The following is a 14791-nucleotide window of genomic DNA, read 5'->3' as shown; positions in this document are numbered from 1 at the left end:
GAGCTGAATTTTCAAAGACAAGGGAAGAAGATCCTAAAAAGTAGGATCCTATTATTAAAGTTTTGCTAGTTTTTCTTAAGTGCATGTTTTAAATTTTATTTAAAACACATGATTTTGTTGAAAGTGTAGTTAGTTTTTCATTTTTACATCTAAGAAACAGCATATATTAACTCCTGTATGTGTTACCCCATCTGTATACACAGGTGAGACAGCAGATACCCTGATGGGTCTTCGCTACTGTAAGGAGAGAGGAGCTTTAACTGTGGGGATCACAAACACCGTCGGCAGCTCCATATCAAGGGAGACAGACTGTGGGGTCCACATTAATGCCGGGCCCGAGATTGGTGTGGCCAGCACAAAGGTAAATTCTTGACTTAGTTCTTACGTGATTATTTAATCATACTGTTGATGAAGCAGACTAATCTGTATCTTATATTTCACTTGTTGCCACTTACAGAACTCATAGTTTACTAAATATTGTAAGGCTTAAGGGTCATGAATAGATAAAACATTTGTTGTCCCTTCCCTCACTCTCATTTTATAAATTTGAAAGGCAAATGTGTATTAACATAAGTCCATTTTGAAAAGGTCCCTGTTGGCTCTCCCCATTTATCACTTATATTTCTCTTGCCAGGTACAGTTGTAAGTATAATGTTCCCTTCTTTTATTATGTATACTAGGGAGTTAGAGAAACTGAAATTAGAAACATTCAGTTTAATTCTAACAGTTTTTGACATTTTTATTTACATATTTATAGTTTCTAATAAATATGCCATATTACACATACTACCTTTGAAAGTTTGTAAAGAGGAGTACACCTTTGGTATAGAATTTGGCAACTAGGAAAATAAAAATGAATATTGTGAAAGCACCTTTATTTTTTTAAGGCCTAGTGAGACTACTTTGCTCTTTAAAATTGGGATATGCATAAATACAATAATAAGTATAGGAATCTTAGAAAATGTATAAGCACAAAGATATTTTCTCTCCACACATGTATTATTCTTTATGATTAAAAAGTTTCAGTTGTCTATTTTTCTTCCTCAGTTCAATATTTCTTGTTGATTGTCTGATAAAATACTTAGGTATTTGTGGATTTGATTCTAATCAAAGGCATGTGGAAGATGATCTTGACATGCACATAACCATATTTAAATATTTCTCTTTTAAAGAACCTCATGGAGAATTTTTTGTGGAAAATTTGTGATTCTTATGTAAAAACTGATGAAGTTTTGTTTCTTGGTTACTTTGATACTGCCAACACTATAATTTACAGAAAGCTGAAATCTGGATTTTCTTCATGTGGTGATTAAAACATGTAAGATGTTTGTGTTTGTGTTTCCAGTCTATGCCTGAATAAATAACCAACTTCCCTAACAGGAACTTGTGGATTTTTGAAATAGTGTCCAAAAAGACAGCTTTGGTTGGGAATTGGAATCTCGGGGCCCCTTTATTCACCACACACTGTCAAACAAAGGCTTCAGCATGGTACATGTACATACATCAGCTGAGTGGATGCTATTGACTGACTTTTTATTAAATCTTTCTTGAACTGTGAGTTGTCACAAAAAATACAGCTTTTTTGATTTCTAATTCTGTAATTTATGAAAACTTTAATTTTGCTCAATATTTTATTATGGTAATTTTCAAACACACAGCAGAGTTAAAAGAATTTTACATTAACATCCAAATATATGTCACCTAGATTTTACTGTTAACCTTTTTTCTGTAGCTTTTTTGAGGTATAATTTTCATACCATAAGTAACACTCACCAATTTTTAAGTGTATAGTTTTAGTAAATTTGGCTAACTATTGTCACAATCCAGGACTTGAAAAAGTTTATTTGTGCCCATTATAGTCAATCCTCACTTCTACTCCTCAGCCTCAGGCGACTACTATTGCCTTCTGTCTTCCAGAAAGTTCTTACAAAGGGAATTGTATAATGTTTTTTGTGTCTGGCTTCTTCAACTTAACATGAGGATTTTGAGATTTATTAATGTTGCTATTTGTATCAGTGTTTTTTTGTAAGTCCTTTTTTAAAAAAACTATTTTGAAATCACTAGCTTTATAGGATGTTGTAAAAACAGTATATAGAAGTCCATGTACTCTTCACCTAGTTTTCCTCAATGGTTACATCTTGCATAAGAAAATCAGTATCTTTTATAGAAGTACATTTTTTTATAACAAAAAAATACTTTACTAAAACATCGGATTTATGGAAGTTTCCAGACAAGCTATACAAAATGGTCACAAGCTTTTTCTTCAAGGAAGGATTCTACATTTGACAGCAAAGTCACAATGGTGTTAGTGAGGACTACAATATTTATTTAATGTTCCCATTTTGGTTCAAACAAGCTTGTCCATCTACAGTGTCTAAATAAAGTTAGACTCAGCCAAAGAGCATATTCTAAAGAACTGGTTAGCTGCTTTTTGAATGTAATTAAAATTACCATAAAAAGGGGGAAAGGAGCCATAAAATTAAAATTACCTCCCCCCGTCGAAAAAATAAAATAAAGAAAAACACCCATACCCCTGCAGCTAACTCTGACAACTACCTTCATTCACAGTGCTTGGTACTTAAATCTTGATGGGGGAAATGAATAAAAGCAGAGAGGGACCACTGCTTTTCAACATTTCACAACAATCCAGATGATACCTCTAGCCTCTGCTCATGCTTTATAACAGTGAATCGGGATAAGACATAGATTTGCTAATGTGCATTTAATCACCAAAGGACTGAAGACGTTGGGCTTTTATTCTGTACCATTTCTAAGACTGTGTCCATTAAATGCAAACAAAGGGAAGAAGTCTTGGCAGAACAGGAGAAATCATGCATACTTGTTGATCAGATCGATGTAAATAGTATTCATGGCATATAGCCTAGTCCATGCTCTAGCTGTTTCTGTAGCTTGGGCTTCATTGGTCTTCCACTGCTGTGCTACATCATTTGCTAATGGATCATCTGGATTTCGGGAGCTCTTAACAAAGCTTTGATCGGTAGTAGAACTGTGCGGATCTACAGTGCTGGGCACCACTTATCTTTCAAAATATCTAAACATATTCTTCCCAACTTGTCTACATTAGGATGGTAAATTTTGGTCATGGAACATACTTTAGGTGCTACTTTCAGGTATTCTTTTGGAAGAAATAGTTCAAGTTTAAAAGTCCTTCCCTCAAAGGGGGAATCCTGGGGGCCAGCATTGACCATATGAAAATAATGGGTGTTGCTCTCATCTGGTTCTGCTTGAATTCCGGGAACTGGTTCTGCCAGCAATCACTGGGTTTCCTTGATAATCCTGTGGGGCAGCCCGGCCATCTCGTCGAATTCCAAATTCCGTCTCTGGTCTAGTCCTTTTACATAAATATATATTTTAATATCTTTAAAACAATGACTCCCTTAAAAATTTTAGCAAGTATGCTGATTTAGTCTTACTTTACTTTTTCTTGGATTCTAGAGTAATTTTGTTTTTTTTTCAACAGCCTTAGAGTCTTGAAAAGTTTTGGGATGTTTAGTCACAGACCATTTCTGAATGGCAAATATAAGTTGATATGTTAATGGGAGATCAGAGAAGTTCATGATTGATCCTGATCTCTGGGCCTCTTGTTGGAGCTAGCACAAGAATTGTATAATCTTGATTGGTAGTTCTCAACATTGCCTGAAAACTGTCAGGTTAGAGGGATACTACCAACTTTCTCATAATACCAAACCATAGACAATTTGATATATCTGAAGGAATAGATGGGTATAAATGTGCAGGTTCAGTAATTTTTGTGTGTTATTGCAGGTGTTTAGAATTTCACCACAGTACTGACTTTTGATTTTTTAAAAATAAATGAATATAACTTTGTTTTTAGCTGAATAAAAAGTAAAACCAAGTTTAAAAGTTCAGAGTCAACATTTTCCTGGTAAATTCTTTCAAACCTCAGTAAATTAAAAATGTGAGGTATAAGTTATTTTTCTCATAATTGGTTTCCTGTTATTTATTGATGAAATGAACAGCATGAAATTAAGCTGTGTTAAGGATACAGTGGCAAAACGTGTGCATTAAAGTTACTGTGTTTAATATTTGTAGTTGAAAACTAGTGTTGAGAAGTTTCAAATCCAAACAGTGAAACGTTACTCTGTAGAATAACATTTTCAGTTCCGGCTGAGAGAAACTGGAATACTCATTATCTGATCAGTTTGGATTGGAAACAGGGGTCCGAGATACTAGGTTTCTCTCTGAGTCCTAATAGTATATTTTGTGATTAATTGGTTGATTGAAAAGTGAGCTTGAGTAGGAAGAAGTAGACTGGGAGGGACTGGAATTTAGAATACAGATTGGAGCAGGGGCTGCAAATCCACTTCAGTGCTCTGGGGGAAAACGCCAGCGTGCCAGTGGAACACCTAGGAGCACAGGGACAGGTGGCCATCTGTGGAGGAATGTCTGAGCAGCTGATAGCTGCAAGGCCCAGTAAGAGGAGATGGGAAAGCTCATTTAACTAGTGAGAAGGTAATGAGCATTAGCGGACTGTAATTTTATTACACAGGAGGCTTATTTTCCACATTACAATAGGAAAATGTTCACTAGTGAAGTGATTCCTTATCCAGAGAAGAGTAACAAAGTCAGCTGTAATGCACACATAGACACTCACACACACAAAAAAACCCAAAATAAATTTCCTAAAGTTAAAGTTACACATAGCATTGTAACTGACCATACCACTGTAATCCTAGTGATTTAATAATAAATTTTGAGTGAAATCCTCAAATCCCTGATAAAAACATTCCTCTAATACCTATTGAGTTAAAAAGATACCAGAACTACTATTAAAAAAGATTTAGAAAAAATAATGACAATGAATCGTATGGGTAAAAATTTAGACTATGTAGCCAAGTTAATGATTCGAAGAAAATTCATAGCATTAAATGTTTTATCTTAAACAAATGAAGTATGTATTTAACTCAAAAGTTAGAAAAAGGAACTCAATAAAGCAAAGGAATCAAATAGAGAAAAATTAATGAAGGAAGCACAAAACAGAAAGCTTCAGGGCCTTTATTTTAAGGGTCTTAGCTATCTTCTGGAACCTTCCTAAGATTTTATTTGTATTACTGTGAAGTAAAAAAAAAAATGTGGCCTTAGAATCTTTTTCAACATGATGTTTCACTGTGACTACAGATGAGTTAGGATTGGCTTTCTGTAAAACATATTTGCTATCCCAGTTCTAGAAGTTCTGTTCAGTTTAATTAAAAAAAGATAAGTAAAACAGTGGGAAAGGAGGAAATAAAATTCTCCTTATTTGTAGTTGATATGATTGACTACCTGTAGAGCTCAAGAATATCAAGTAAAAGACTTCTTAGAGTGAATAAGAATTCATATAAGGTGTTTTACATTAAACATATCTATTTTCTCTATAAACCGACAGTGGCTACTTAGAAAAGATTAGATGTGTGTGTTTGGAGGGGGATTCTATTTTCAATAGCTTTAAAAAATAATTTTAACAAGAAATGTGTAAGGTGCTCCATAAATATTTATTGAATAGATAATGACTATATTAACTATAGATTTTAAAATTCTATAGATTTTTAAAATTCTGGAACACAAATTGATGGAATACCATACTTCTGGATGTGAAGATTGTTTTGTAGAGAAAGAGACAGAATCAATAGCCCTGCAACATAACTCTAGTACATCAAAGAGTTGTACTCTGATGGGATGTGAAGAGTTGTATTGTACATCAAAGTACTTAGACTATAGGAAAAGTCAAAACCAGTAGAGAAAAGGTGGGGTGAAATGCGTATTTATAAAAAGGGTGGGAAAATGGGGTATTTACAAAATAGAAAAACATTAACACCTTACACTAACATTAGTTTCAAATGGACTAAAAAGGAAAATGTAAAGAAAAGTTAAATAAAAAAGGACAATGAAAACAACAGAATTAAGAAAATTTAATAATACTTAACTGATGTTAGGATGGAAAAACTGCCTAAGCTTAAAAGTACTACATAAAAGTTAAAGAAATAAAACTTCTGTGTCAGTAAACATCATTATAAAAGGTTAAATCAAACTGGGAGAAAGTACAGTGGTACCTTGGTACTCGTTAATTTGTTCCAGAACTTGTGACAAGTGCTGAAACTGACGAGTACTGAACCATGAAGTATCTTCTCTTGTGGGGAGGTGTCGTGGCTCATACAAGTTCTAGCAAGTGCGACGAGTCCCCGGCAAGCCATGAGTGCTCTTTGCCACGTTTTTTTTCTCATCAAAATGTGATGAGTACAGGGTTTGACAAGTTCTGAAACCAACAAGTACCAAGGTATGACTATTTGAAACATAACAGTAAAGACCTTCTAATGACCAACTTAAGAAAAAAGCTTAAGTTGAAAAATAGGGGAAAACAATAAAGTTAATTTTTAAAAGAGAAAAAATGGCTAACAAGCATGAATAAAAATCTTGATTTTTTTAGATTCATGATATATATATAATAAAGTATTAGTAAGAGTCCACCGTCAGTCAATGGTAAAAATTTGTTTAAAGGATAATTCTCTTTATTCTTTTTTTAAAGTATATTTTATTGATTATGCTTTTAGAGTTGTCCCATTTTTTCCCCTTCATTCCCCTCTGCCCTGCACTCCAGCTCCCACCAGCATAGCCCCCCCACCTTAGTTCATGTCCATGGGTTATACTTTGGCTTCTCCATTTCCTATACTATTCCTAACCTCCCCTGTCCGTTTCGTACCTACCATTTATGCTTCTTATTCCCTGTACCTTTTCCCCCATTCTCCCCAGTCCTCCTCCCCACTGATAATCCTCCATGTGATCTCTGTTTATGTGATTCTGTTCCTTTTCTAGTTGTTTGCTTAGTTTTTTTAAAATATGTTTTTATTAATAATGCTATTACAGTTGTCCCATTTTTTTCCTCCCCTTTATTCTCCTCTGCCCTGCACCACTCCTCCCACCATCATTCCACTCCCTGCCTCCTTAGTTCATGTCCGTGGGTCGTACGTACAAGTTCTTTGGCTTCTCCATTTCCTATACTATTCCTAACCTCCCCTGTCCATTTCGTACCTACCATTTATGCTTCTTATTCCTTGTACCTTTTCCCCCATTCTCCCGCTCCCCGCTGATAACTCTTCATGTGATCTCCATTTCTGTGAATCTGTTCCTGTTCTAGTTGTTTGCTTAGTTTGTTTTTGTTTTTTTGGTTTTTTTTTAGGTTCGGTTGTTGATAGCTGTGAGTTTGTTGTCATTTTACTGTTCATATTTTTGATCATCTTCCTTCTCTTAGATAAGGCCCTTTAACATTTCATATAATAAACTCTTGGTGATGACGAACTCCTTTCACTTGACCTTATCTGGGAAGAACTTTATCTACCCTTCCATTCTAAATGATAGCTTTGCTGGATAGAATAATCTTGGATAGAGGTCCTTGCCTTTCATGATTTTGAATACTACTTGCCAGTCCTTTCTTGCCTGCAAGGTTTCTTTTGAGAAATCAGCTGATAGTCTTGTGGGCACTTCTTTGTTGGTAACTCTCTCCTTTTCTCTTGCTCTTTTTAAGATTCTCTCTTTATCTTTAATCTTGGGTAAGTTAATTATGATCTGCTTTGGTGTGTGCTTTCTTGGGTCCAACTTCTTTGGGACTCTCTGAGCTTTCTGGACTTCCTAGAAGTCGAAATTATTTCCTTTGCCAGATTGGGGAAGTTCTCCTTCATTATGTTTTCAAATAAGTTTTCAATTTCTTGCTCTTCCCCTTCTCCTTCAGGGACCTCTGTGATTCAGATGTTGGAATGTTTGAAGTTGCCCCACAGGTTGCTAAGCCTCTCTTCATTTTATTGAATTCTTGTTTTTTCATTTTGTTCTGGTTGAATATTTCTTTCTTCCTTCTGGTCCACACAATTGATTTGAGTGTCAGTTTCTTTCCCTTCACTGTTGGTTCCCTGTATATATTGTTTTAAAGATTTTATTTATGGATTTTTAGAGAGAGGGGAAGGGAAGGAGAAAGAGAGGGAGAGAAATACCAGTGTGTGGTTGCCTCTCACACATCCCCTATTGGGGACCTGACCTGCAGTCCAGGCGTGTGCCATGACTGGGAATCAAACCGGTGATTCTTTGGTTCACAGCCCAAGCTCAGTCCACTGAGCCACACCATACACCAGCCAGGGCTGTACATTTTTCTTTATTTCACTTTGGATAGCCTTCACTTTTTCCTTTATTTTGTGACCATAGTCAACTATTTCTCTGAGCATCCTGATTACCAGTGTTTTGAACTCTGCATCTGGTAAGTTGGCTATCTCTTCATTGCTTAGTTCTATTTTTGGAGCTTTGATCTATTCTTTCATTTAGGCCATATTTATTTGTCTTGGCCTAGCTGTTACATTGTAAGGGGTGAGCCTTAGGTTCCAGGGCAGGACACCCCAAGTAGCTGCATTGTGGGGCTGTATGTGGGGGAGGGGTTGGAGAGAGAACAGTTCTGCTTGCTCAGCTCTCATCTGGCTTTCAGTCACTTTCCCCACTACCCATAAGCACATTGGGCCCTGTGGTGCTGATTCCCAAGTGGGTGGGTTTGTGTACATTCTAGGACCCTGTGCGTCTCCCCAACGAGCTCTCCTGTGAGGCTGAGAGTTTCTCCTACTGCTGCAGCCCCCACGGGTTTTTACAGCCAGAGGCTTTCTTTTCTCATGTTGAAACAATGGGTTGCATGGTCTGTCTCGCTCCCCTGTTGTTCCTCCTGGTTTTTCCACACTCAAATGTAGGACTGTCAGGTCTACCAACTGCTATAAATGGGTAATTTTCAATATTCCAAAGAATGTAACAAAGCAGTCATATCTTACATTCATCTATGGCTAATGGGAATAAAAATAGTCCTGGCATTATGAATGCAAGGTTTAAAATATTCAGAAGTCTATTGTTTAGGAAAATTTTTTAAATTAAGTAAGTCTTTTAGTTCAAGCTTTCATCAATAACAAGTTTGTTTTTAGCCTATATGTCAGGTATTACACCGAATGATTTATACTTGTCTCATTTAATTCCCATGATTACCTTGTAGGTATTGTGTACCATTAATTAACAGGTGGGCCATCTGAGGCCTAAAGAGATGGAAAAAACTGCTTAAAGTTATTTTATACACTAGTAAACAAGAAAGAGAGCATTCTTTCTTGGGAAAGTATTATGTTCATTAAGAATAAAAGCAAGTTTATACAATTATACCTACTAATAATTAATTTTCTAAACAATATAGAAAAGAAAAATATTGTTGATATTAGAAGGCAGTATTCACAAATGTTATTAATAGCATGTTGTTAATGTGATTATTCCTGTAATAAGATTGAAGGTTATTCTTACTTTTATTTACTTTTATACAGTTGAACTTAAAAAATATTTTTAGTGGAACTTTAAAAAGGTGGGAGTGAGGAATAAGCAGTAGGCAAAGGTGAAAATCAAAGACCGATGTTAAAAAATTCCAACAAAAGCCGTGCAAGTATGTCAAGGAGAGTCCTTTAAACCCTGGCTTTTACATCAAAACTTAATTTAGTTACATTTATGCAGGCTCTCTATCCACTTTCTTTGGCCTCTCTCTCTTCTTTCTTGAGTGTATTAGGGATTTCATAAGTATCCAATGCATTTTAAGAAACTTTTATTTTGTATCTGGAAATAAGGTGCAAACCATTTGTTCAAATTCAGAAAAGGGGACTAGTGATAAATTTCCTAAGCACTGGTTCAGTTCACTGTTACTAATACTGTTTATTAAGACATGGACAACATATGCTTATAAAACCAGTGGGAATTTGTTTTCACTGAATCTTTTTTAAATGAAAAATTCCAAGTTCTTAAAATGCAACTGTTTTTTTGTGGTGTTTCAGGCTTACACCAGCCAGTTTGTGTCCCTCGTGATGTTTGCCCTTATGATGTGTGATGACAGGATCTCCATGCAAGAGAGACGCAAAGAGATCATGCTTGGGCTGAAGCGGCTGCCTGGTACGAAGATACTCTCGTCCTTTACTTTTGTTGTCTGAGGGAGTCAGTGGGGGTGAAGTTCTCTTTTTATCCTGGAAGCCGTGGCTGGTAGCTGTTTAGTTAACAAATCTTTTTGCTTTCATACCCATGTATTTGAAAACTTCTCACTGATACCACAAAGGAGTACAAACACAGGTTTTTGTCAGGTGCTACCAATAGATTATCAATTCTGTCTATTGTCCTTTTTTCATAGATGTTGCTAATGTTACTTCTTAACAGATTTGATTAAGGAAGTGCTGAGCATGGATGATGAAATTCAGAAACTGGCAACAGAACTTTATCATCAGAAGTCAGTTTTGATAATGGGACGTGGCTATCATTATGCTACTTGTCTTGAAGGCGCCCTAGTAAGTCGTCTCACTTAAAATTTCAGTTTGTTGACTTACGCACATGGCACATACTTTTAGATTGAATGACATAGGTGGAACTTTTATAAGTGCGTTTGTTCTCTATGCATCCTGATTCTCTGTGCATGCCTTGAAAAGGTATAGCAATTGATACTTAATTCAAAAATGAAAATCAAGAAGAGTACATTTTAGCATGGTTACTTGGGTTTAGCAAGTAACTTGGATTGATTTGTTGTCCAAACATGAATAAAATTAAGATAAGTTCTCTACGTGTAGGATTTAAGTTCAGGTCAAAGATTAACCAAGGCAGAGAATAGTTGCAAAGAAATATGAGTGTGTTCATAATAACCTAAAATCTTGAAAAAGTCCTTATAGAGTTTTAAAACTTCTAGTCACTTGTTGATATTTTGGAAATAATGATCTGTTAGTCTGTTAGCTATATTTACAGATCTGTGGTCCTTTAGTACTTTGGATAAATAGGCACTGACTTCAAACATCAAATGTTTTGTGCATATTCACTTAAGAATGGGTTTTTGAAAAACAGACTGAAGACTAATCTAGTTCTTTCCTGTTAGAAAATCAAAGAAATCACTTACATGCACTCTGAAGGCATCCTCGCTGGTGAGTTGAAGCATGGCCCTCTGGCTTTGGTGGATAAGTTGATGCCTGTCATCATGATCATCATGAGGGATCACACTTATGCCAAGTGTCAGAATGCCCTTCAGCAGGTGGTTGCTAGGCAGGTAAGTCAGCAGCTGCTGGATGGACTCCTTGGTGTTTGAGCCATTAAAGCCTATTTGAATTTTATGACATTTATATTTTTTATTTTTAAAGATTTTATTTAAGACAAAGGAGAAGGGAGGGAGAAAGAGGGAGAGAAACATCAATATATGGTTGCCTCTCATGTGCCCCCTACTGGGGACCTGGCCTGCAACGCCGGCATGTGCCCTGACTGGGAATTGAACTGGCGACCTTTGGTTTGCAGGCCAGCACTCAATCCACAGAGTTACACCAGCCAGGACTGCTATTGTTGAAATTTATGACATTTAAAGTGATAGATCAGTGCCCATTAATTAGCTTACAAAATGTGTTTAGGTTTGCATGTGAGGAATTTGAGATTCTCAAGTTGTGATAGGACCCAACTTATAGATCTCTTATCATCAAAATCAAGACCAAAACTGAGGTCTTGCTCTTCAAAGCCTGTCCTCTTCAGTTAGTTTTTGGTACTCCCTTTTAATTTAATATTTGTAAATGTATATTTTAGGGGGAACTAGATTTTGCATTGAAACTATAGATGCTGTGCTTAATTGAGTTATCTCCAGGTCATTTGGCTTAATTTATAAATCCAAAAAGATATTAATCTCCATTCACCATGTAGTTTTTATGAACTTGGGCTTTGAAGGTAGGAATATCTGGATTAAGTACAGATGGTCCCTGACATATATTGATTTGATTTAAGATTTTTCAACTCTATGACAGTGTGAAAGCAATATGCATAATAAATTACATGAGATATTCAATAGTTTGTTATAAAGTAGGTTTTGTGTTTGATGATTTTGCTCAACTGTAGGCCAGTAAGACTGCTGAGCATGTTAAAGGTAGGCTAGGCTAAGCTAGTTTGGTAACTAGGTGTATTAAAGGCATTTTTGGTTTATATTTTCAACTTACTGTGAGTTTATAAGTTGAGGAGCATCTGTACTGAGCCTGATGTTTCATAGTTGTGTGAGTTTAAGTAAATTACTGACTCCCACAAAGCCTCCATTTCCTTGACTGTACGTGAGATCAACCTGACTTACCATATAGGATTGTGAGTTTAAATAAGTCTGTGTTAGTGAGGCCACATGCAGATTGTGGCGTGCAGAATTTACACTTTCACTTGCTACAGTTCTGCCTTTGTTTACCCGATTGTGTGTGTGGCTTTCTTTCCCAGGGACGCCCAGTGGTGATTTGTGATAAGGAAGACACCGAGACCATTAAGAACACAAAAAGGACAATCAAGGTGCCCCACTCAGTGGACTGTTTGCAGGGCATTCTCAGTGTGATCCCCTTGCAGTTGCTGGCTTTCCACCTTGCTGTGCTGCGAGGCTACGATGTAAGTGACTACTACAAAAATCTTGGGCTGCCTTTCTACCCCAGTATATTTTGATAGATTTCCTTCTAAATATTTAATAATAGCATTTGAGAAATTCATCAGATATGTGTCAGCGGTTATGTTTGTATGGCCCAGTTTTTAGGTTACATTGCAGTATTTTCTTACCCATAGAATTTAAAGGAATCTTGGAGATTATCGCCACCATCAGAGATTACCTTCTTGGGGAATCTCCCCCCGTTTTTATTCTGTGTTTCCTAACAGGGTACCTATTGGCAATTCTTTGTTTGGGACTCTCTCACACATTGCAGGACTTTTATAATTCTTGGTCCCTCATCATTGGGACAATCAAAACATCCTGCTCTTATATGAGTACCTTTCTGCTGTCCCCTCAGAGGGCTGCCACCTCTGTTGAGGACCACTGGAACTCTTTGTGGGCTGAACTGGCTTCCTTTAGAATTCTTTTTCCTGATTTTGAGTCTTTTACAGATACATTATGTGACTGTATTTTCTAATCTGATTCTTTGTAGACTATAACAAAGATGGTTAATAAACACATTTTCTGTTTTTATAAATAAAAAAATTTGCTTATAGAATCCCCCCAAAATCTACATAATTTCTTTAATCTTGCTCTTTTTTTGCAGGTTGATTTTCCCCGGAATCTTGCTAAATCTGTAACAGTAGAATGAGGAGCATCTGAAACTGTGGGCGATAAAGCAACACAAGACACCTTTTGTATTTAAAACCTTGATTTAAAATATCACTCCTTTAAACCTTTTTTAGTAAATCCTTATTTATATATCAGTTATAATTATGCAATTCAATCTGTGATTTTTGTGAAATTACCTCATTTTTCCAGTAATTTGTGGGGGAGTTTGAAAAATGGAATCTGCATTCAAATCAACATCAGAAACAGACTTAGCTCCCATTTTCTTTAAAGGATGCCGGGTGTTGGATCTCTGGACCCTCTCCTTCAGTCTGAGAGGACTGTGTGTTTTAAAAGTAATTGGCGGTTATTGGAAGATCTAAAGCCAGTGGCAACGTAGGTGCACATTTGTTTAAGGTTTTGCTAAGTTATGTATAAAGAGAAGATGCTGTGATTTATTTTCAGATTTGTTTGTGTACTTAAAAACTAAAAGCTTTTCTTGGTAGGATTTCTACCTTAGTTAACTTTAGTCTCTCAAATTTGTTGTTTGTTATCTGTAGGTCAAAGTAGTTTAGGAAGCTAAATAGTATAGTAGTGTGTTGGTTTTCTCCAGCCCTTAACAGAAAATATTTGTATAATTTCATAGCACAAACTTTAAGTTTGAGCTGCTTCGGACAACTGACAACATGATCTTAAATTTGAAGGTGGAATGTATACATATTGGATATCCAACTCTGTGTTTTTATATCCTATACGTGGTTTTTATTTCCTTGAATTTGTAGTTTTTTAAAAAGCAATCTGCTGAATAACCTTCTATCTTGTTCTTTGAAATTACCACAGAGAGTTATCATCAAATGTCTCAAATTAAATCAATATTGTTACAGTCAGAATTCTCTTCACTTTTGTTCCAAAAAATTTCCTGGAGTTAATTTAACTCCCCTTCACTGCCTTGTATAAAACTATTATCTTCATGTGAGTTTAGAAACTCTTTAATATTGTTTGAAAGATTTGCAAGTCTTTTGAGTAATCATTTGACTCCTTACGGTGGGCTAGGCTTAGAAAAAGGTATATGCTTTACACTGAAATTAATGAAGGATTGCATCAAATTCAGTACAGACATACCTTGGGAATATTGCAGGCTTGGTTCCAGACCACCGTAATAAAGTAACAGAGCAAGTCGTAATCTTTTTGCTGATGGAGGGTCTCACCTTCAGTTTGTAAAAAACGCAACATCTTTGAAGCACAATAAAGTGAAGCACATTAAAATGAGGTATCCCTGTATTACTTCCAAGGTATTTTTCTCTCTATTTTCTGTGTTCTACCCCTGCAATTTATTTAGGAATGAAAAGGTTATTAATGAAGTGATATTGAGGTGCTTTTAGCTGGCTAGTGTCAAAAATGGAAATTAACGATCTGGATTGAAATATTTAGACTATGAGTTTGCCACTCAAAAAGTTGTAATTTCTTCATGGGGCTTTTTTGGCCAGATTTTGGGGGTTAAAGGAGAGTGTGTTTATGTTTGATCAAATCCTCTTTCAAAAGTTTTCACTTTAAAATTGTGAAGATAAGCTATTTAGCATAATAATGTAAGCTCAGTCTTTTCCTTTTTCTGTGTTTGAACTTGATGAGGTTAAGATTTTCTGACAGCTGTTGCTACAGGAGAAGCGTAGAATTCTGCTTGTATATGAGAGAAAGAATTGGCACATTTTGAGG

At 35.9% G+C, this 14791-nt stretch overlaps 1 protein-coding gene and 1 pseudogene across 1 annotated transcript in view; one reads left to right on the top strand and one right to left on the bottom strand.

Moving 5' to 3' along the window:
- GFPT1 (glutamine--fructose-6-phosphate transaminase 1) overlaps window positions 1-14347 on the top strand; it is a 60136-nt gene extending 45789 nt beyond the window's left edge. Inside the window, exons 14-19 of the mRNA XM_045827943.1 lie at window positions 204-361; window positions 9843-9957; window positions 10216-10343; window positions 10919-11086; window positions 12274-12435; window positions 13077-14347. Of these exons, the coding sequence (XP_045683899.1) occupies window positions 204-361; window positions 9843-9957; window positions 10216-10343; window positions 10919-11086; window positions 12274-12435; window positions 13077-13121 (776 nt within the window). The 3' untranslated portion in view covers window positions 13122-14347. The remainder of the gene's footprint in view (window positions 1-203; window positions 362-9842; window positions 9958-10215; window positions 10344-10918; window positions 11087-12273; window positions 12436-13076) is intronic.
- Window positions 2830-3317, bottom strand: LOC123812111 (annotated as a pseudogene).
- Window positions 14348-14791: the final 444 nt, after the last annotated feature.

This window comes from Phyllostomus hastatus, unplaced genomic scaffold, assembly GCF_019186645.2.
Source record: "Phyllostomus hastatus isolate PE091 unplaced genomic scaffold, TTU_PhHast_1.1 phas_scaffold_78, whole genome shotgun sequence".
NCBI lineage: Eukaryota > Metazoa > Chordata > Mammalia > Chiroptera > Phyllostomidae > Phyllostomus > Phyllostomus hastatus.
Note: the sequence above shows the minus strand (reverse complement) of the source record. Positions and strands in the feature narration are given on the sequence as shown.